This window comes from Macrobrachium nipponense, chromosome 26 (assembly GCF_015104395.2).
Source record: "Macrobrachium nipponense isolate FS-2020 chromosome 26, ASM1510439v2, whole genome shotgun sequence".
Lineage (NCBI taxonomy): Eukaryota > Metazoa > Arthropoda > Malacostraca > Decapoda > Palaemonidae > Macrobrachium > Macrobrachium nipponense.
The window spans coordinates 17,794,693-17,817,445 of record NC_087215.1 but is presented as its reverse complement, the minus strand read 5'-3'; the positions used below and the strand labels follow the sequence as shown (position 1 = coordinate 17,817,445).

At 37.5% G+C, this 22,753-nt stretch overlaps 3 protein-coding genes and 1 pseudogene across 3 annotated transcripts; all 4 read left to right on the top strand.

Annotated features, from left to right (window-relative positions):
- Positions 1 to 2,466: 2,466 nt before the first annotated feature.
- Positions 2,467 to 3,288, top strand: LOC135199774 (cuticle protein AMP4-like). Its single transcript, XM_064227919.1, has 3 exons — positions 2,467 to 2,540; positions 2,648 to 2,853; positions 2,993 to 3,288. The coding sequence occupies exons 1-3, from the start codon at positions 2,532 to 2,534 to the stop codon at positions 3,159 to 3,161; spliced, it is 384 nt and encodes a 127-aa protein (XP_064083989.1). The 5' UTR covers positions 2,467 to 2,531; the 3' UTR covers positions 3,162 to 3,288.
- A 4,679-nt stretch (positions 3,289 to 7,967) lies between these two features.
- LOC135199773 (cuticle protein AMP4-like) lies at positions 7,968 to 8,866 on the top strand (annotated as a pseudogene).
- A 2,813-nt stretch (positions 8,867 to 11,679) lies between these two features.
- Positions 11,680 to 12,555, top strand: LOC135199771 (cuticle protein AMP4-like). The gene is made up of 3 exons (XM_064227918.1): positions 11,680 to 11,783; positions 11,927 to 12,132; positions 12,266 to 12,555. Exons 1-3 carry the CDS (start codon positions 11,775 to 11,777, stop codon positions 12,432 to 12,434), a joined length of 384 nt encoding a protein of 127 aa, XP_064083988.1. The 5' UTR covers positions 11,680 to 11,774; the 3' UTR covers positions 12,435 to 12,555.
- Positions 12,556 to 15,458: 2,903 nt separating this feature from the next.
- On the top strand, positions 15,459 to 16,265 carry LOC135199770 (cuticle protein AMP4-like). The gene is made up of 3 exons (XM_064227917.1): positions 15,459 to 15,489; positions 15,633 to 15,838; positions 15,976 to 16,265. Exons 1-3 carry the CDS (start codon positions 15,481 to 15,483, stop codon positions 16,142 to 16,144), a joined length of 384 nt encoding a protein of 127 aa, XP_064083987.1. The 5' UTR covers positions 15,459 to 15,480; the 3' UTR covers positions 16,145 to 16,265.
- The last annotated feature ends 6,488 nt before the right edge of the window (positions 16,266 to 22,753 follow it).

Sequence of the window (22,753 nt, the reverse complement as noted above, 5' to 3'; positions counted from 1 at the left end):
ATATATATATATATATGTATATATATATATATAATATATATATATATATATATATATACATATATAATATATATATATAAATACTTTCCAAACTCACTGACAGAACCAGCGACATCACCACACGACCTTTCGTCTTTGGGAGAAGAAACATTAATCTTTCTCCGATAAAGAACTGTAATACGTAGTATATAAGAGAAATGCAAGAATAAGATGGTGCAGAGAGAAGACGTGTGTAAGTGTGTGCGTGTGGGTCCAGGGGAGGAGAGTAAACGTCAAGATGATAGATCGATTCCTACGACGTCTCGAAAGAAGAAGAAGCATTGTTACCTCTTACGGCGGGAACTTTACGCTGAACGCTGGAAATAAAATCCTGTAGTATTGCTTCTCTCAATCAACTTAGCTCTGTATATCGTAGATAGATTCCAGAGAGTTACTTCTTCTTCAAAAGGAATATGCTTTGAAAAAACGTCTCTAGGCCGCCTTAAAGATCAAACGAAAAAAAGTGTCAAACGCATAAAAGAACGAAACGTTCAAATAAAAGATTACATAATGATAAGCCTTTTCGTCTCCACTCCCTGTATACGTAACCAGATAAAGGAGGAAGATTCACCCCAGTATAATCTTCTAGGAATGTTTAACCATTGCACAGCTAACAGCCGTCTGATACTAAGACCCTCATTACATAATGCTACCTACGGTTAATCTTCTTTCCAGACTATATTAAAACTAAATAAAAGGTAAAATACACACATACACAGACACACATCCGGGATTGCTTGTTAGTCCTCTGAAAAGAAAACTATTGTCCGTCAACTGTCTACCTCCAGATCTTAAAAACTACCGAGTCTAGAGGGCTGCAATTTGGTATGTTGATCATCTCCCCTCCAGTCACCAAACATTCCAAATTGCAGCCCTCTAGCCTCAGTAGATTTGCTTTTATTTAAGGGTAAAGTTAGCCATAATCGTGCGTCTCGCAACGATAAAGGCCAGGCCCCATCAGGCCGTGGTTAAAGTGTCGTGGGCCACGGCTCATACAGCGTTATAGAGATCACCGAAAGGTAGATCTATTTTCGGTGGCCTTAGTTATACGCTGTACAGAAAACTCGATTTCGCTGAAGAAACTTTGGCAAATTTTTTTTTTTTTTTTTTTTTTTTTTTTACATTCCAGCTTTGGCCTTCTCTCGATGCTTCTGTATTCTTCTGACTACTACTATATTTCTTCAGTTTAAAGGCTGTAGACCTATAGATAAAATACCCGTCTTAATAAAAGTCAAACTAAAGTTACACTAATTACTGTAGTTATGATTATCCCGTTCATCACAAAATCTCAAGTTATTCCATTATCTCGTTCCAGATTTCCAGAGGGTGCGCTGAGCATTTTATAAACGGTAGAAAAATCAGGAATTCGTCACGTATAATGCTATAATACGAACAAATAAAGATACGTACTTTTCTATACTTTATTTGTTTATATATAGAATATATATATAGATATATATATATATAATATTATATATATATATTTCAACGTGTTTGTAAATATATTTATATCTAATATATATAGATTAATAATATATAATATCTATATATATATATATATATGTATGTGTGTGTGTGTGTGTGTATGTATTTACTGACAGGACCTCATTGAAACTGGATGGTATCAAGCGGAGATATTTATTTTTTAAAAATTACAAGCTTTCCTGGACCAATCACAGTCCTCATTGTCAACTGAGGTCCTGTTAGTGATTGTATTCAATGTACAGAACAATTGTATAAATGATAATATATATACATATAATATAATATATATATATATATATATATATATATATATATATATATATATTGTTCATATGTCACTAAATAGCGCGTGACAATATATTTAGCTAAGGCCACAGGAAAAATAAGAGAGGGAATGCCAAGCGCTTTTGCGTTATTTGAACACATGTACCTCGAAAATGTGTTGAAATAGCGTGAAAGCGCTTGGTGCTTCTTCTTTTATTTTTTCCTGTGGCCTTGGCTAAATATGCACGTGTGTGTGTGTGTGTGTGTGAGTGTGTGTGGTGTAACAAATCAAACAAAACTACTTGTAAAAGTAATTAATCATTTTGAAATCCAAAAGATAATTATCTGTCTGCTCTCAGAAATACCACCATTCATCAGACAAGAAGGACCGGCTATTACCAAAATTCTGAATAAACGCCAGTCAGGTCATAGGACTATGTGCAGTAAGCGCTCTATACTCTATAGCATCGGAGCCATCTTCATGAAACCAGTCTTCAAGGTCGGAAGTACGAGACACTCCTCTCTCAGACTTCCTTAACCAAATTCGTCCCTTCCTCCTCCCTCCCCCCTCCCTCTAATCGCGACCCTTTCCAATTCCTCTCTAACACTTCTCCCCTCCCATCTGTCTTCCCCGCAGGAGATGGCCGACCTCCCTCCGGAGCCGAGGTCAATCGCTTTTTCTGTATATAAGGGCAGGATAGAGACACATTCCACATCAGTAGTGGTCCATCTCTCCTGCAACAATGAAGGCTGTGAGTAGAGCGATTGCCCTCCGTTCCGTTTGTCACGAATAACTTATAAGATGTGCGTTCAGCTATGTCGTAATCTCAATTATTTTCCATCTTCATTGCCTACCCAGGTCTTCGTCCTCTGCCTCGCTGCCCTGGCCTCCGCCGCCCCCAATCCTCAGGGAGACGGCCCCGTCGTCGCCATCTTGAGGGACGAACGCGTCGACAACGGCGACGGAAACTTCAACTACGCCTTCGAGGCCGACAACGGCATCTCCATGCAGGTCTCCGGAACCCCCGGTTCAGAGGGACAGGTCAACATGGAGGGAGTCTACCTGTAAGTGTCAGTCGGTCTCAGGTCACTTTAATTCGTTAGCCTTTTGTTTTTTTACTTTATTATTGAAACATTATGATTGATTGGTTCTCTTGCTGTGAGTGGTGGAACCTTTGTGCTAATCGAGTGTTGCGCCTTGCAGCCTTCCTCTGGCTGACGGAGGCTTCGCCGAGATTCGCTTCATCGCCAACGAGAACGGCTTCCAGCCCTCAGGAGACATCCTGCCCACCCCCCACCCACTCCCCGCCCACGCCATCGAGCAGATCCGCATCGCCGAGCAACAGAGGGCTGAAGGCATCACCTTCGAATAAACGAATGCAAACTACTGCCAGGTTAATCAACGATAGACTGCCGAATTTATTCTTTCGTTATACGTTTCCGCAAATATGTCATTGTGTGATGTTCGAAAATAATAAAATGATTGACGCTTAAACAGAACATTTTATTATCTTTTCTCTTTCCCTTTTGGATGTTAAGGCTTCTATTTTATGTCTTCTAAGGGATTCATTCCTCACATTTGGTATAAGACTTTCATTCATGCATTAGGTTTTACTCAAATCATTACTCTCTCCCATAACTTTCTCTTCAACAAAATTCAGAATTAAAGTTTCAGCGATGACTAATGAGTTCCAATTCAGTGTTAAGTATTTATTGCTCAGAAACCATATAATATAGAGTAGTGCAGTTTTTTTGTAGAATGTTCTTCATTTCATCAAGTTTACATTCAGAAACACTTCATTCTACAAAAAACTGCGTTACTTTATGTTATATGGTTTCTAAGCAATAAAGACTTGTAATGGTACTGGGACTTTATGGACACCCTGTATTATTATCTCCTCTACCGTATTATTTTTATTTTGTGTGTGCATAAATTTTCTGTATTCCGGATGACATCTGCAGAAAACTTTTGATAGTATTAGGCTTTCAATTCGGAAGTCATCAGGAATACAGAAAATCTATGCACACACAAAATAAAAATAATACGGTAAAACAGATAATAATACAGGGTGTCCATAAAGTCCCAGTACCATTACAAGTATTTGTTGCTCAGAAACCATACAACATAGAGTAATGCAGTTTTTTGTAGAATGTTCTACATTTCCTCAAGTTTACATTTAAAAGTACTTCATTCTCCATTAAAACTGCATTACTCTATGTTATATGGTTTCTAAGCAATAAATACTTGTAATGGTACTGGGACTTTATGGACACACTGTATTATTATCTCTTCTACCGTATTATCTTTTTTTTTGTGTGTGTGCATAGATTTTCTGTATTCCGAATGACATCTGAGGAAAACTTTTGATAGTATTAAGCTTTCGATCCGGATGTCATCCGGAATACAGAAAATCTATGAACACACAAAATAAAAATATCACGGTAAAAGAGATAATAATACTGGGTGTCCATAAAGTCCTAGTACCATTACAAGTATTTATTGCTCAGAAACCATATAAAAAGAGTAATGCAGTTTTTTTTTTCTTTTTTTTTTTAGAATTTTCTACATTTCCTCAAGTTTACATTTAAAAGCACTTCATTCTACATAAAAACTGCATTACTCTATGTTATATGGTTTCTAAGCAATAAATACTCGTAATGGTGCTAGGACTTTATGGACACCCTGTATAGTAGAGACTGGAAACTCACACTGCATAAAAAAAAGTTCTTGAATCCGTCTACTCTGACACCCTCATCAAAATATGCCAACGTTCCAATCAGACAGGTAAGAGAGTCAGTCACCTTCTCGTACGCGTCGGAAAGTTATTCCATAATTATAGAATCTACACCAAACTGTATGCGCACAAAATAGAGAATAAACGGCAACCATCACTGACCAGGCTATGTACGTCCAGCTTCAAGTATACAGGAACAAGAGACGAGTTGTCCAAAGCTTTAAAAAATGCAAGAAAGCTGTTCACTGGAAATAGAAAATGCCCTCTTTGATACATCCGAATAAGATATATAGACTCACAGTGGCTGCCAGCGAATCTCTTCCTCGTCCTAACGTTTCAGCACTTTAATACATTCGCCATTTCTTGGACTGTTCAGAAAAGTGGTACTAAAGCTTTGTACGAGAGTGGGTCGTAGTAGTTATCTGCTGTGACGAACTTTCTGGTGAAATTTCCCTCAAAGAAACTATTTAGATTTTTTATAGTTTGAGAAATTATTATTATTATTATTATGAAGGGGATTGTTAAGGGTAGTGCATGAGGTCGAATTTTGTCGAATTTCCCTAGTAAGCTGAAGTCCCCTACAGTATTGTAGACTAGATATTTCCGAGACCCGCCTCAGCAAACTAAAAATTATCTGCTCAAATGGCTAACTTTGCAAGGACTTATTTTATCCTTTGTTTTATGACCTGAAACCGATAACTTCGCAAGGACGTTTTTATCCTTTGCTTTAGGACCTCAAACAAAATGAGACAGGTCGCGAGAGAAATAGTAACAAACTAATTCTTCTGAAGAATTACGTAGTGTTTTTTATTTTGTGTGAAAAATAGCCTTCACGAATTCAGGCCACCGAGAGAAAAAGTCCTTCATCGTCGTCTCCAGTGAAGGTTCTCGTCCTTGAAGAAGCCTTCACTCTGAGAAGGAACTTGTCACTGTATAACTGAACTCCAGGACCACTTTTACTGGTCCTGCAGACCCCAAACCTTCTTGCGGAACCAGTTTATTCATAAATCTAGTTGTTATATCGTATATGCAGACAGTAGTCAATACCCAGTGCAATTTAATCAAAACACGAAGTGCCTGTTTTGTATATATATATATATATATATATATATATATATATATATATATATATATCTATATATATATATACTATAAAATCACAAAAGTAAGCACGTGATCTTAACCATGCGATTGATTGGACAGAGGCAAAAGAGATTTTATTTTGTAACGATTATATTAGTAGGAATATAATTGAATCTGCTTTTATAAAGACATATTCTGGAAAACTTTTAAATTTGAGCCCTGGTATGTACAAATTAGACAATCTTATCATAGATAAAATAGTGAAGAGTTTTAACATTATTCTTCAATTTGGTGTACTTGTCAAGTTCCTTCTTATGTATTTCTTGTGAGTTTTAACATTATCCTTTCAGTTTTTGTACTAGTCAAAACAAAATTTTTTTTTTAATTGATAGTACTGTTCATTCAGGTATTTTTGTTTATTAGTGTTTTAGTTATGTTGTTAGTGCCGTTATTATTGTTACTATTCATAACTGTGAATTCAGTTGTTTTATAAAACTGGTTGACATAGTCAGTGTTTTTTCTTTTCTGTAAGTAATTGGGTCATTGGGCAATTACTCTTTTTCTTTTGACTTGTTGGGGTTGTTAAGCGGTTGGGTAATCTGGACGAATGCTGTTTCTGTTTGCAATGGTCTTATTGTACATACATATATAATTCTTTTCCACTTTGCTTTTGTGAGAGCTTTCTTGCTCTATAGTTTTTACGTTTTGTATTACTTTGTGCTCCGAAGATGTGTTAAATACACGAAAGTACTTGGCACTCAGTCTTTTCTTTTTTTAAATTTTCCCTGTGGCTTTTGCTGATATATATATTATTATATATTAATATTATACGTATATATATATATATATATATCTATATATATATATATAATATTATATATACTATATATACCTGTTTACTTGTTAACCAGACCTTTCTCAATCCTCATTTGGTTACAGCGCGCATTTGAAATGTCATTTTCTCGCTTTTGCAATTCCAGAACATTAAAAAAGAATATATTGACAGCGACCCACTAAAAAGTCGTAAACTCTATGAGTGATCTTCTATGAACATCAAGGGTAAATGAGAGGTGTATTTACGTCAAAGCTACGACAGAGACGAGGATTATTCTTGAAAGTTGTTCAGCTGTCGTATCTTACAAGCAGGACCGTTTGCAAGTTACGAACGAACTCCCTCCTCTGGAAGTATAATAATACAAATTTATTTCTCAATATTTCGACCAGTAATATTAGGATTTTGTCTATAAACATTTCTTCCATTAATACGAGTTATCTATAGAAATTTATTCAAATAATACGAGGAGTTTGTCCATAAACTTTTCTTATGTAATATTCGGTATCAAGGACTTGCCATGTACTGAGCTATGCATCTCATTCTTAAGAATATGAGTGGGAAAAGTGTAGGAAATATATTGATATGAAGAAATTCAGGAGGCTAAGTATTTCGTGAAATTAAGCGTGCTCCGGTAAGGATAATATCTAGAAATAGTGAATCAAAATAACGCTACTGAAAGGAATTACCCGTCGAGGCAGAACCTTGCTTAGGGCGCAGGCGACGAATGGCTGGCTGTGTGTGGCGGACGGTTACTGGTTTGAATTTGAAACTAAAAGAGAGACGATGCCAGCTATTCAACCCTACTGAGCTGTGATGCCAGATAGGAGGCAATCTCCCATTCAGATATGAAGAATTGCGATTCCCCGAAGCAAGTCAGTCGAATGGAATTGTGAAATCATGAAATTGCGCAAAAACCAAGGGGTTTTTATTTTCTCTCTCTCTCCCTCTCTCTCTCGTAGAGGTTCCCTTGATGGTACTAGGGTTCCGATCAGTTCCAAGGTTCACTTGTTTTCAGACTGATGTTATCTGTGTCCCAGATTATTCTTTTTTAAGACGCGATTATTTCATTCCTTAAAACGGAGGTTCATCAGTGAACACTTTTTTGCTTTCACTGCGTCATCTTAATTTGGAAAACCTTGTACCTACTTTCCCCATTAGAATAAAAAATATTTACGAAAGTGAAAGAAGTAAGAAGATTCACGAAAGGAAGAGAGACGGCTTTGTATTATTTGTATATATTACATCCATTAACACTGGGATTACAATTAACAAAAACAAAAAACTGAGAATCTCTACCAAGTACCAACTACAATTAACATTACGTTACAACCGCAACCATTCATTACATCTGATAACTTCATAGCAACAAGACCCAGTCTCACAATCATCACCTTCCCCCCAAAAAAAAACCCGGGTCCCCCTAAATCAACCAAAACCCCCTAAATCAGCGTCTATTCATAGCCTACCGATTCCCAAGGTCAACATACCACTAAATGTCGTGAGTTGCCCGACGCATTTGCTATGCTCAACTCCCCGTTCCCTGTCCTCACTCTTGGGCATAGCCTTCATGGCCCCCAGAGACCCTTCCCTTTCCCTCAGCCGCCCCCGCAAGTATTTAAAGGGGCGCAGGGCCTCTGCCAGACATCAGTTTCACGACATCGTTCCACCATGAAGGCTGTAAGAACCGCTACTAAATTCATCAACATAGTGCTAAGAAAAACACATTTCATCTTGCTGTCATTGGTATATGATTTCCTGTCATCTTGAAATGATTGACTTTTTATCTGTTTCCTAAGGTCTTCGTCCTCTGCCTCGCCGCCCTGGCATCTGCCGCCCCTAAGCCTCAGGGAGACGGCCCCGTCGTCGCCATCTTGAGGGACGAACGCGTCGACAACGGCGACGGAAACTTCAACTACGCCTTCGAGGCCGACAACGGCATCTCCATGCAGGTCTCCGGAACCCCCGGTTCAGAGGGACAGGTCAACATGGAGGGAGTCTACCTGTAAGTGTCATTCGGTCTCAGGTCTCTCATTCGTTAGTCTTTTGTTTTGACTTCATTATTAAACATTATGATTGATTGGATCTCCTCTTGTGAGGGGTTTAACCATTGTGCTAATCGAGTGTTGCTCCTTGCAGCCTTCCTCTGGCTGACGGAGGCTTCGCCGAGATTCGCTTCATCGCCAACGAGAACGGCTTCCAGCCCTCAGGAGACATCCTGCCCACCCCCACCCACTCCCCGCCCACGCCATCGAGCAGATCCGCATCGCCGAGCAACAGAGGGCTGAAGGCATCACCTTCGAGTAATCGAATTCGTAGCACCTTTGTTTTGGCTTCTCGTCGACGATAGTATTCTGTAAATAACCGATGTAAATTGTTATACCAAATAATGCAAAACTGAAAAATATTAAATGAACGAAGAATCAAATATGTTTTGATATTAAAACCTAACAGTTTACTTCTAAATGACACTACAAGATTGTGAAAGATCGGTCTAGCTTTTTCTGCTGATAATCCTCCTGTGCAGAAAACTTATACATTTTATTTTATTTCATATAATTATTGAGAAAATCATCAGCAGTGCGTCTACGCAACACCTGCGTCTTCTTCTCGTCTTCCTTTTCAAAACTCGAATTATGCATAATTTTTTTCACTAACCTTTTGGCCCCCTTAACATAATCAACCAAGTCCATCCTCGCTTTTCACATTAATTTAAATTTCATGGCTTCCATTTATCTCAACAAACATTATTGCATCACTTGCCGTTCGTACTTGACAACGTTATACCATATAAGTTTTACACTTTCTCTACAACAGGAAAAATGTCCCTTTCACATCCCCGTTGTAAAGGCAATCTTCTCTAAGCACTAACATTATATTCCCTGGTCAGATATTCAGCCGTTAATTTTATCATTGTGCTTCTTTCTGAGAAATGAATAATACTATACTGTGTCTTATTTCTTAATTCCGCTCTTAAAAACAAATAACTAAATGATCGCATTCTGTGCTAAATTTGCCACCGTTACTATCTATTGCAAGCGCATAGTACTTGGTTTCTACAAGAAACAGCATCAAAATGAAAATCAGTGATGGACTGAAATTAAGAACCATGATGAGGGTATCAGAGAGTTTGGGTGGTCGGGATGATGAAGAATATTTAAAATTCAAATGGACTCGACAAATATTTGAAGCCATGCAGTAAAGATAGGCCTAGTATAAGTTTAAAAGCTGCCTATTTTGATATTTGGGATGATGGCGACGATGTAAAAGGAATTTATGCCGTTTAAAACCTGCAGTACAATCTTTTGTATAAGTTAATCATCCCCCCATTTGCTACAAATTGTAAATTCACCCTTCAACATATGTAGATAGCGATGTGACTGCCATGAATGGAATACTTCATTGCTGAGACTCTATTTTTATTTTTATTTTTACTATTCATTCGATTACTTAAAGAAACTGAAATTTTACAATAATATGGATATCCTTTGCGGCAATAACAACAACTGCCATGGTAAAAGTAAAGATAAAAATTTACATTCAATAGTGAAAGTCAACGAGCCACAGCAAGGTACCGAGGAAGTCGAAAACCTACCGTAAAGGAGGTTAAGCCGCTGGTCTTGGTTAAGCCTTCGTTATAAAAAAGATGTAGAGGAAGTTAGTTGGTTGGATAACACAATGAAAACAAATCTGCTGATAAAGGCAAAGACAGACACTAGATTTAAATTGGAGAGGTAGTTCTAAGAAATAAAGATACAAAGTGATTATGTGGACATGTTGAGGAGACGTTGGAATATTTTATACTGCATTGTGAGCTGTACAAGGAAGCAAGAATGAATTTTGAATTAATGCAACAACCCTATATCGAAAACGAATCTGAATTACCAGCTGATATATTTGGTTTCAGGAGTGATGATAGGAAAGTAATAGAAATTAGAACAAAATCTCATACAGGAGGTATGGAAAATACGGAAAAGTAAAAAACAATCCTGCAATACTCCATAAAGGAGAAAAATAGAGGAGCCGTTACAAAGGCGAATCCTCAAAGTACAAGTACAAGTTAACTATCAGAAATATTGTAGGGTTAATGTAACACCGGCAAGATATAAACAATCAAATGTTTGTAAAAGTTACGTCACAGAGTCATTTCCAGTTGATATGAATATGTAGGCCTAGTACTAGTATGTGACTACAGGTCTGTAAGAAAATATTATTCTTTTTTAATGGGCCTCTGAATTTTTCATCGAACATAGGAGGTAATGTACATTTTATCGTCAGAATATCCTGTTTTTAAATTCAAATATGTATTTTTTTTAAATTCTGATGTAAAACAAGTTCAGTATTCGGCCTATGTGTAGGCTACTCCAAAAAGCCACCGTAAGTATAGGCCTATCGATTTCACTCGATTCATAATATACAAGCTCCACTAATGCTATGCGTATGAACTGCTAAACACTCATAAAAAGAACAAAAATGGATGGTAAACAAATACCGAATACCAGACTTTTTTAATCCACTCCTTAGACTGACCTTAGTTCGCCGAGAATAGGTAGAGGACACCATTTCTCATAGGCTAATAATAGTATATTGTATAACAGTTTTTTTTTTTTCTTTCTTTCTTTCGTGGAGGTTCCTTTCATGGTACTAGGGTTCCGATCATTGGTTGTTCCAAGGTTCACTGGTTTTCAGACTGATGTTATCTGTGTCCCAGATTATTCTTTTTTAAGACGCGATTATTTCATTCCTTAAATCGGAGGTTCATCAGTGAACACTTTTTTGCTTTCACTGCGTCATCTTAATTTGGAAAACCTTGTACCTACTTTCCCCATTAGAATAAAAAATATTTACGAAAGTGAAAGAAGTAAGAAGATTCACGAAAGGAAGAGAGACGGCTTTGTTTTATTTGTATATATTACAGCCATTAACACTGGGATTACAATAAACAAAAAACAAAAAACTGAGAATCTCTACCAACTACAATTAACATTACGTTACAACCGCAACCATTCATTACATCTGATAACTTCATAGCAACAAGACCCAGTCTCACAATCATCACCTTCCCCCCCAAAAAAAAACCCGGGTCCCCCTAAATCAACCAAAACCCCCTAAATCAGCGTCTATTCATAGCCTACCGATTCCCAAGGTCAACATACCACTAAATGTCTTAAGTTGGCCGACGCATTTGTTATGCTCATCTCCCCGTTCCCTGTCCTCACCCTTGGGCATAGCCTTCATGGCCCCCATAGACCCTTCCTTTTCCCTCAGCCGCCCCGCAAGTATTTAAAGGGGCGCAGGGCCTCTGCCAGACATCAGTTTCACTGCATCGTTCCAACATGAAGGCTGTAAGAACCACTACTAAATTCATCAACATAGTGCTAAGGAAAACATTCACATCAGCAGTTTAAACATATATTTCATCTTGTTGTCATTGGTATATGATTTTCTGTCGTCTTGAAATGATTTGTTTTTTTATCTGTTTCCTAAGGTCTTCGTCCTCTGCCTCGCCGCCCTGGCCTCCGCCGCCCCCAAGCCTCAGGGAGACGGCCCCGTCGTCGCCATCTTGAGGGACGAACGCGTCGACAACGGCGACGGAAACTTCAACTACGCCTTCGAGGCCGACAACGGCATCTCCATGCAGGTCTCCGGAACCCCCGGTTCAGAGGGACAGGTCAACATGGAGGGAGTCTACCTGTAAGTGTCAGTTGGTCTCGGGTCTCTCTAACTCGTTAGTCTTTTGTTTTCACATTTTGAAACATTATGATTTATTGGTTCCCTTTCTGTGAGTGGTTTAACCATTGTGCTAATCGTGTGATGCGCCTTGCAGCCTTCCTCTGGCTGACGGAGGCTTCGCCGAGATTCGCTTCATCGCCAACGAGAACGGCTTCCAGCCCTCAGGAGACATCCTGCCCACCCCCCACCCACTGCCCGCCCACGCCATCGAGCAGATCCGCATCGCTGAGCAACAGAGAGCTGAAGGCATCACCTTCGAGTAATCGAATTCGTAGCACCTTTGTTTTGGCTTCTCGTCGAGGATAGTATTCTGTAAATAACCGATGTAAATTTTTATACCAAATAATGCAAAACTGAAAAATATTAAATGAACGAAGAATCAAATATGTGTTTTGATATTAAAACCTTACAGTTTACTTCTAAATGACGCTACGAGATTGTGAAAGGTCGGTCTAGCTTTTTCTGCTGATAATCCTCCTGTGCAGAAAACTTATACATTTTATTTTATTTCATATATAATTATTGAGAAAATCATCAGCAGTGCGTCTACGCATTTCACTAACCTTTTGGCCTTCATTACATAATCAACCAAGTCCATTCTCGCTTTTCGCATTAATTTAAATTTCATGGCTTCCATTTATCTCAACAAACACTATTGCATCACTTGCCGTCCGTACTTGACAACGTTATACCGTATAAATTTTACACTTTCTCTACAACAGGAAAAATGTCCCTTTCACATCCCCGTTGTAAAGGCAATCTTCTCTAAGCACTAACATTACATTCCCTGGTCAGATATTCAGCCGTTAATTTTGTCATTGTGCTTCATTCTGAGAAATGAATAATACTATACTGTGTGTCTTATTTCTTAATTCCGCTCTTAAAAACAAATAACTAAATGATCGCATTCTGTGCTAAATTTGCCACCGTTACTATCCATTGCAAGCGCATCGTACTAGGATTCTACAAGAAACAGCAGCAAAATGAAAATCAGTGATGGACTGAAATTCAGAACCATGATGAGGGTATCAGAGAGGTTGGGTGGTCGGGAAGATGGAGAATATTTAAAATTCAAATGGACTCGACAAATATTTGAAGCCATGCGGTAAAGATAGACTAGTATAAGTTTAAAAGCTGCCTATTTTGATATTTGGGATGCTGGCGACGATGCAAAAGGAATTTATGCCGTTTAAAACCTGTAGTATAATCTTTTGTATAAGTTAATCATCCCCCCATTTGCTAGAAATTGTCAATTCACCCTTCAACATATGTGGATAGCGATGTTGACTGTCATTGCTTAGACCCTTTTTTTTTTTTTTTTTTTTTTATTCGATTACTTAAAGAAAATGAAATTTTAGAATAATATGGATATCCTTTACGGCAATAACAACAACTGCCATGGAAAAGTAAAGATATAAATTTACATTCAATAGTGAAAGTCAACGAGCCACAGCAAGGTACCGAGGAAGTCGAAAACCTACCGTAAAGGAGGTTAAACCGGTCGCCTTGGATAAGCCTTCGTTATAAGAAAGATGTAGAGGAAGTTAGTTGGTTTGATAACACAATTAAAACAAATCTGCTGATAAAGGCAAAGACAGACACTAGATTTAAATTGGAGAGGTAGTTTAAAGAAATAAAGATACAAAGTGATTGTGTGGACATGTTGAGGAGACGTTGGAATATTTTATACCGCATTGTGAGCTGTACTAGGAAGCAAGAATGAATTATGAATTAATGCAACAACCCTATATCGAAAACGAATCTGAATTACCAGCTGATATATTTGGTTTCAGGAGTGATGTTAGGAAAGTAATAGATATTAGAAAAAATCTCATACAGGAGGTATGGAAAATACGGAAAAGTAAAAAAACAATCCTGCAATACTCCATAAAGGAGAAAAATAGATGAGCCGTTACGAAGGCGAATCCTCAAAGTACAAGTACAAGTTAACCTGTCTGTGTTAACGCGTATTCCATCAGTGGTATATTTTCCCTGTGTTAAAGCTTTCTACTCGTCATCCAACTGGCCTGTGTTTCTGAGTGCAGCTGTCTAGAGCCCAACTAACCAAAACCACAGAAATATTGTAGTGTTAAAGTATCACCGGGAAGATATAAACAATCAAATGTTTGTAAAAGGTACGTCACAGAGTCATTTCCAGTACGTGATTACAGGTCTGTAAGAAAATATTATTCCTTTTTAATGGGCCTCTGAATTTTTCATCGAACATAGGAGGTAATGTACATTTTATCGTCAGAATATCCTGTTTTTAAATTCAAATATGTAATTTTTTAAATTCTGATGTAGAACTAGTCCATTATTCGGCCTATGTAGCTATAGGCTACTCCAAAAAGCCACCGTAAGTATAGGCCTATCGATTTCACTCGATTCATAATATACAAGCTCTACTAATGCTATGCGTATGAACTGCTAAACACTCATAAAAAGAACAAAAATGGACGGTAAACAAATACCGAATACCAGACTTTTTTAATCCACTCCTTAGACTGACCTTAGTTCGCTGAGAATAGGTAGACGACACCATTTCTCATAGGCTAATAATAGTATATTGTATAACCATTTTTTTTTTTTTTTTTTTTTTTCGTAGAGGTTCCCTTGATGGTACTAGGGTTCCGATCATTGGTTGTTCCAAGGTTCACTGGTTTTCAGACTGATGTTATCTGTGTCCCAGATTATTCTTTTTTAAGACGCGATTATTTCATTCCTTAAAACGGAGGTTCATCAGTGAACACATTTTTGCTTTCACTTTGTCATCTTAATTTGGAAAACCTTGTACCTACTTTCCCCATTAGAATAAAAAATATTTACGAAAGTGAAAGAAGTAAGAAGATTCACGAAAGGAAGAGAGACGGCTTTGTATTATTTGTATATATTACAGCCATTAACACTGGGATTACAATAAACAAAAACAAAAAACTGAGAATCTCTACCAACTACAATTAACATTACGTTACAACCGCAATCATTCATTACATCTGATAACTTCATAGCAACAAGACCCAGTCTCACAATCATCACCTTCCCAAAATACCCCCCGGGTCCCCCTAAATCAACCAAAACCCCCTAAATCAGCGTCTATTCATAGCCTACCGATTCCCAAGGTCAACATACCACTAAATGTCTTGAGTTGGCCGACGCATTTGCTATGCTCATCTCCCCGTTCCCTGTCCTCACCCTTGGGCATAGCCTTCATGGCCCCCATAGACCCTTCCTTTTCCCTCAGCCGCCCCGCAAGTATTTAAAGGGGCGCAGGGCCTCTGCCAGACATCAGTTTCACTGCATCGTTCCACCATGAAGGCTGTAAGAACCACTACTAAATTCATCAACATAGTGCTAAGGAAAACATTCACATCAGCAGTTTAAACATATATTTCATCTTGTTGTCATTGGTATATGATTTTCTGTCGTCTTGAAATGATTTGTTTTTTTATCTGTTTCCTAAGGTCTTCGTCCTCTGCCTCGCCGCCCTGGCCTCCGCCGCCCCCAAGCCTCAGGGAGACGGCCCCGTCGTCGCCATCTTGAGGGACGAACGCGTCGACAACGGCGACGGAAACTTCAACTACGCCTTCGAGGCCGACAACGGCATCTCCATGCAGGTCTCCGGAACCCCCGGTTCAGAGGGACAGGTCAACATGGAGGGAGTCTACCTGTAAGTGTCAGTTGGTTTCGGGTCTCTGTGACTCGAGAGTCTTTTGTTTTGACTTTATTATTGAAACATTATGATTGATTGGTTCCCTTTCTGTGAGTGGTGGAACCTTTGTGCTAATCGAGTGTTGCGCCTTGCAGCCTTCCTCTGGCTGACGGAGGCTTCGCCGAGATTCGCTTCATCGCCAACGAGAACGGCTTCCAGCCCTCAGGAGACATCCTGCCCACCCCCCACCCACTCCCCGCCCACGCCATCGAGCAGATCCGCATCGCTGAGCAACAGAGAGCTGAAGGCATCACCTTCGAGTAATCGAATTCGTAGCACCTTTGTTTTGGCTTCTCGTCGACGATAGTATTCTGTAAATAACCGATGTAAATTGTTATACCAAATAATGCAAAACTGAAAAATATTAAATGAACGAAGAATCAAATATGTTTTGATATTAAAACCTTACAGTTTACTTCTAAGTGACACAACGAGATTGTGAAAGGCCGGTCTAGCTTTTTCTGCTGATAATCCTCCTGTGCAGAAAACTTATACATTTTATTTTATTTCATATAATTATTTAGAAAATCATCAGCAGTGCGTCTACGCAACACCTGCGTCTTCTTCTCGTCTTCCTTCTCAAAACTCGAATTATGCACATTTTTTTCACTAACCTTTTGGCCTTCATTACGTAATCAACCAAGTCCATTCTCGCTTTTCACATTAATTTAAATTTCATGGCTTCCATTTATCTCAACAAACATTATTGCATCACTTGCCGTCCGTACTTGACAACGTTATACCGTATAAATTTTACACTTTCTCTACAACAGGAAAAATGTCCCTTTCACATCCCCGTTGTAAAGGCAATCTTCTCTAAGCACTAACATTACATTCCCTGGTCAGATATTCAGCCGTTAATTTTATCATTGTGCTTCTTTCTGAGAAATGAATAATACTATACTGTGTGTCTTATTTCTTAAACATATAACTAAAAGCAAATAACTAAATGATCGCATTCTGTGCTAGAATTGCCACCGTTACTATCTATTGCAAGCGCATCGTACTAGGTTTCTACAAGAAACAGCATCAAAGTGAAAATCAGTGATGGACTGAAATTAAGAATCATGATGAGGGTATCAGAGAGGTTGGGGGGCGGGAAGATGGAGAATATTTAAAATTCAAATATACTCTACAAATATTTGGAGCCATGCGGTAAAGATAGCCTAGTATAAGTTTAGAAGCTGCCTATTTTGATATTGGGATGATGGCGACGATGCTAAAGGAATTTATGCCGTTTAAAACCTGTAGTACAATCTTTTGTGTAAGTTAATCATCCCCCATTTGCTAGAAATTGTCAATTCACCCTTCAACATATGTGGATAGCGATGTTGACTGCCATGAATGGAATACTTCATTGCTGAGACCCTATTTCTTATTACTATTCATTTCGATTACTTAAAGAAAATGAAATTTTAGAATAATATGGATATCCTTTACGGCAATAGCAACAACTGCCATGGAAAAGTAAAGATATAAATTTACATTCAATAGTGAAAGTCAACGAGCCACAGCAAGGTACCGAGGAAGTCGGAAACCTTACGTAAAGGAGGTTAAGCCTTGGTTAAGCCTTCGTTATAAGAAAGATGTAGAGGAAGTTAGTTGGTTGGACAACACAATTATAACAAATTTGCTGATAAAGGCAAAGACAGACATTAGATTTAAATTGGAGAGGTAGATTTAAGAAATAAAGATACAAAGTGATTGTGTGGACATGTTGAGGAGACGTTGGAACATTTTATAGTGCATTTTGAGCTGTACAAGGAAGAAAGAATGAATTATGAATTAATGCAACAACCCTATATCGAAAACGAATCTGAATTACCAGCTGATATATTTGGTTTCAGGAATGATGATAGGAAAGTAATAGAAATTAGAAAAAATCTCATACAGGAGGTATGGATAATACGGAAAAGTAAAAAACAATCCTGCAATACTCCATAAAGGAGAAAAATAGAGGAGCCGTTACGAAGGCGAATCCTCAAAGTACAAGTACAAGTTAACCTGTTAGTGTTTAACGCGTATTCCATCAGTGGGTATATTATTTCCATGTGTTAAAGCTTTCTACTCGTCAACCAACTGGCCTGTGTTTCTGAGTACAGCTGTCTAGAGCCCAACTAACCCAAACCACAGAAATATTGTAGTGTTAATGTAACACCAGCAAGATATAAACAATCAAATGTTTGTAAAAGGTACGTCACAGACAGTCATTTCCAGTTGATATAAATATGTAGGCCCAGTAGTACGTGATTACAGGTCTGTAAGAAAATATTATTCTTTTTTAATGGGCCTCTGAATTTTTCATCGAAACATAGGAGGTAATGTACATTTTATCGCCACCCTAATATCCTGTTTTTAAATTCAAATATGTAATTTTTTTAAATTCTGATGTAGAACTAGTCCAATATTCGGCCTATGTGTAGGCTACTCCAAAAAGCCACCGTAAGTATAGGCGTATCGATTTCACTCGATTCATAATATACAAGCTCTACTAATGCTATGAGTATGAACTGCTAAACACTCATAAAAAGAACAAAAATGGACAGTAAACCCATACCGAATACCAGACTTTTTTAATCCACTCCTTAGACTGACCTTAGTTCGCCGAGAATAGGTAGAGGACACCATTTCTCATAGGCTAATAATAGTATACTGTACAACCGGGAAACTCTCGCTTTCTCTCTCTAATGTGTATATATATATATATATATATATATATATATATATATATATATATATACGTATATATATATAATATATATACATATATATATATATATATATATATATATATATACATATACATATATATATATATATATATATATATATATATATATATATATATATATATATATATATATATATATATAAGGTCATAGTCCACAGGGGAAAAAAAAAGCTGAAATTCCTTTTAGCTGAGCAGTTTCGGCCTCCATTGGCCCTTATCGAGAGCTGATATGCATGTGAGAGAAGTTGGGATTGGGGGGGGGGACCTTGAGTAGGGGGGAGAGAAACGCGTGCTAGCAGTGTCGTATGCCCTATTCAGTTTTGTCACAGCCCCAGGATTATCGTCCTAGGAGGGACATTTTGTGGTTACCACCGACTTCCTAGGTATAAAGATCCCTTTCCATCTGACCACGACGACCCAATCGCAACCGGCCGGCCTACCTCTCACATGTTGAGATTACCCACATATACCTAGACAGTGGGATTACCAACCTACCTTCGGAAGGTATACATTAGCTTACACAACAGAATATATTGTCACACGCTATTAGTTTAGTATCAAATTCGCCATATATACCTTGAGAATAACTTATTACACTTAAGGGGAAGTACAATTGACAAATGCACCTGCCTTAGCCAGGATTCGAACCTGCACCATTGGTTTTTGTGGAGATACAAGACAAGCTATCGATGTTGAATTGTTAGTGGCTTGATATTTGTGACTATAAAAAAAAGTCGCGATTGTATAAGACAAATTCATCATATGTGTATGTGTGTACGCATAGGTATATCCACACCCGACGAAGAGGAGAGAATTCATTATAACGAATTATAAATAAATAAAAAAACAAAAAGTTAATATGACCCCCCTTCCCAGACACGGCCTAACAACCGGACTCTCTCTCTCTCTCTCTCTCTCTCTCTCTCTCTCTCTCTCTCTCTCTCTCTCTCTCACGCATCTTCCTTCCATATAAGGATCGGCAGAAATATAAGACAACACGAGATGACGACGAGATAAGAAGATCGAAGAGCTGAGGGAATGAAAAGAGCACCTTTTAGTTCTCGCTCCGTGAGACTTTTAATCCTCTCCGTATAGTCGAACTTCGAGGCGATAAAACCAACGCTGTTGGTTTGAATGCTTAACGGGAGTGCCTTGTGCCGTCACTTCAAGGTTGGCCAATTGGACGCACGTACCTGGCACGTACTACGAGTTTTATGGCTTTTAATATGTTCGTTAGATTTCCGCATTGGCATATAGCGTTCCGTGAGTGTATGTTTTCTTTATTTGCTATACGAATTCATCTCGTGGCTTTACTTAACTCTGTACGTAAATAATCGTAACGCTTTCTCATCCAGCCGTCAAAGATTGGTAACGTTTCTTCGCCAGTTGCTGACTTGGGGCCTGTTCTGAGTTGATAGAAGACTCATGTTTCTCTCATGAGATGCCCTCATCTTGTGATTTTCTGAGCCTATTGGGTGTTCTTGCTTAAAAAATTGACCGTTATGAATTTTCGCTATAATTATATATTCATATATAACCATGCACGCATACGCATTACCTATATATATATATATATATATATATATATATATATATATATATATATATATATGCATATGTCACAATAAAATGTGACTTTTATTTTGCAATTAATCCACAGGATAATATAAATTTAATACTGGGTGTAGAGGACTGATCGATTTCGACTGTACATAGTCTAGAGTCTAGACCGATATGTTATTTCTTCACTTAAGCTGTAGTTTATTATATATATATATATATATATATATATATATATATATATATATATATGTATGTATGTATGTGTGTATGTATGGATGTATTTATTGTGTGTGTGTGAAAGAGAGAGAGAGAGGGAGAGAGTTTGTGTACAATCGCCCGTATGTATATTAATTCTGCAGATGCACGTATTCATATAGACATACCTAAACAAAAGTCTGGCCGACTGTAAGTGTATTTTACCTTGAATATGACCACAATCACAAATAAACACTTGGCGTCAGCCTCAGCCAGCCCCTGGGGGTCTGTAAATGTCACTTTCGAAAAGCGTCAACCTCTTAGGAAGTGTGCCAAAGGATTTTTGTTGTAAACATGACGCTCGGGAGGAGAGGACTCGCGTCCTTCCACCTCTAAAGGAGCCTCGGAGAGGACTCCCGAGATTTCACGTCATCAAGGGGGAATATCATTTTGATTTTTACTTTAAAGTTTAGACACTTGTAGCGTTAAGAGTTGGATTTTTCAGACGAGCAAAGAACTTTTAAAACTCGGCAGTGGTAGAAAGTTTTGAGTCTAATGACCGTACTTTCTTTGGCTAGGATATGAAAACTTTAAATTTTATATTTTGCATAATTTTTGGTGAGAGTTGAATATATTTGATAATCAGCACTTCAGAGTAGTAGCGTATCAACTTCGGTGAGTATAAGTTATTTCCCCATCGAATACTACATACAGTGTCTGTGTCTAAGTTGAAAAAGGCCAGTCGTTTGGTATAATGTAAGCAAGTACGCATATACTATATATATATATATATATATATATATATATATATTATATATATATATATATATATATATATATATATATATATATATATATGTATATGAATATATGTATATATAATATATATATATATATATATATAAAATATATATATATATACACATTCATACATACATACGTACATACATACTTACAATGCCGTTTACAAATAAGCCTCACTCGCCTCCCTAGCAGAGAAACTCCATTAAATTGTCAGTTCGAAGCGATAAGCTCTGACTGATCAGACGCTGACGAAGGCGCCCAAGGTCTTCCCATCAGTGCATGACGAATATATTTATTCTATCGAGTAAAATGGTCAAACATGAACAGCTAGATGAGTAGGTCAGGGAAAACGCAACGCAATAACTAATGGGGGGAAAAGTAGCTATTTTCAATTCCTCGTGTTAATTTTTTGGAAAATATGAATTATTTATTCAGTTGCCAAGGCTTGCTGTAAAATAACCGAAATCAGTTGGAATTATAAGTTCTCATTATATCTTCGTGACACAGGATATAAATATTTTGGCGATATCGTTAACGCGAATAAAACTTTTCACAAACAAAATTCCTTAATGAATGAAGCAATCTCAAGTCCTTTCTCCTCTGGTTAATAAAATGATTTTTGAACAAGGTGTGACCTGACCTCCAGCTTACTCGGGACGCGCGCAAGATTTTCCCCTCGGGCATAAGTTGTAAACATGATATTCGTAACTTGACGTAGATTAAAATGTGTTAAAATCTACGGCCAGATAGAGCCTTATTTCACCAACGAATATGAAAATAAATACGTTATATTTTATTAGAAATAATTTTTCTATACCGTTGGAAATGTACATTATTTATGTTTTACATTTTCATTCTAATAAATAAAACATAAATATTCTATCCTAAAATTCCTGTATCTTTAATTTAACGTGAAACATCTTTTTCAGGCCTTTAAGGCTTTCCTACCCTCGCCACTCCAAAAAAACAAAAACAACAGCATAGCAGTTTGTAAGGCTTACTCCCCGAGTAAGAGAAACTACGAAGAATTGACATTTACAAAATCTTTGCTAGACCTGTCAACCTCTAAGTGATTATTTTTCAAATATTTAATATTTTTATTGCCTATTGTTTATGTTTATTATTGGTTGTAGAAAATTTATTGCTGAACGAAGAGCAATAAACAATCTTTCAATAAAATTTTTTTCATAAAGTAAAGGACGAAAACTATCGAAATTCCCGCTTGGCGAACTTTATAAAGGATTTTATAAAGGTGTATAAAGGACAATTTTCATAAAACAGATCTATTTACCGATTTTTTTTATTGATCATCCAATCGCAGCGAAATTCATCAACTAAACCACGCATAAATCAATACATTTAATGTATATTACAACTTTTTCTACTCCCAAATCAAATAATTGAATGACAGGCGTTCAGATTTATTTGCATTTATTTACTCGAAGGTTTGCGCGCTTCAAGTAAAAATTAAGTTACAAAAAAAGGCACGTATGATAAATCAGGTTTCTCTCTCTCTCTCTCTCTCTCTCTCTCTCTCTTTTGCGTGTATGAACGTAATCACAGGCCCTGTGCAAAATGTT

Excerpts from the sequence above, each read along its gene's own strand:
- LOC135199774 (XM_064227919.1), top strand. Across the intron at positions 2,854-2,992 it reads AACATGGAGGGAGTCTACCT|CCTTCCTCTGGCTGACGGAG; the intron begins GTAAGTGTCAGT and ends TGCGCCTTGCAG.
- LOC135199771 (XM_064227918.1), top strand. Across the intron at positions 12,133-12,265 it reads AACATGGAGGGAGTCTACCT|CCTTCCTCTGGCTGACGGAG; the intron begins GTAAGTGTCAGT and ends TGCGCCTTGCAG.
- LOC135199770 (XM_064227917.1), top strand. Across the intron at positions 15,839-15,975 it reads AACATGGAGGGAGTCTACCT|CCTTCCTCTGGCTGACGGAG; the intron begins GTAAGTGTCAGT and ends TGCGCCTTGCAG.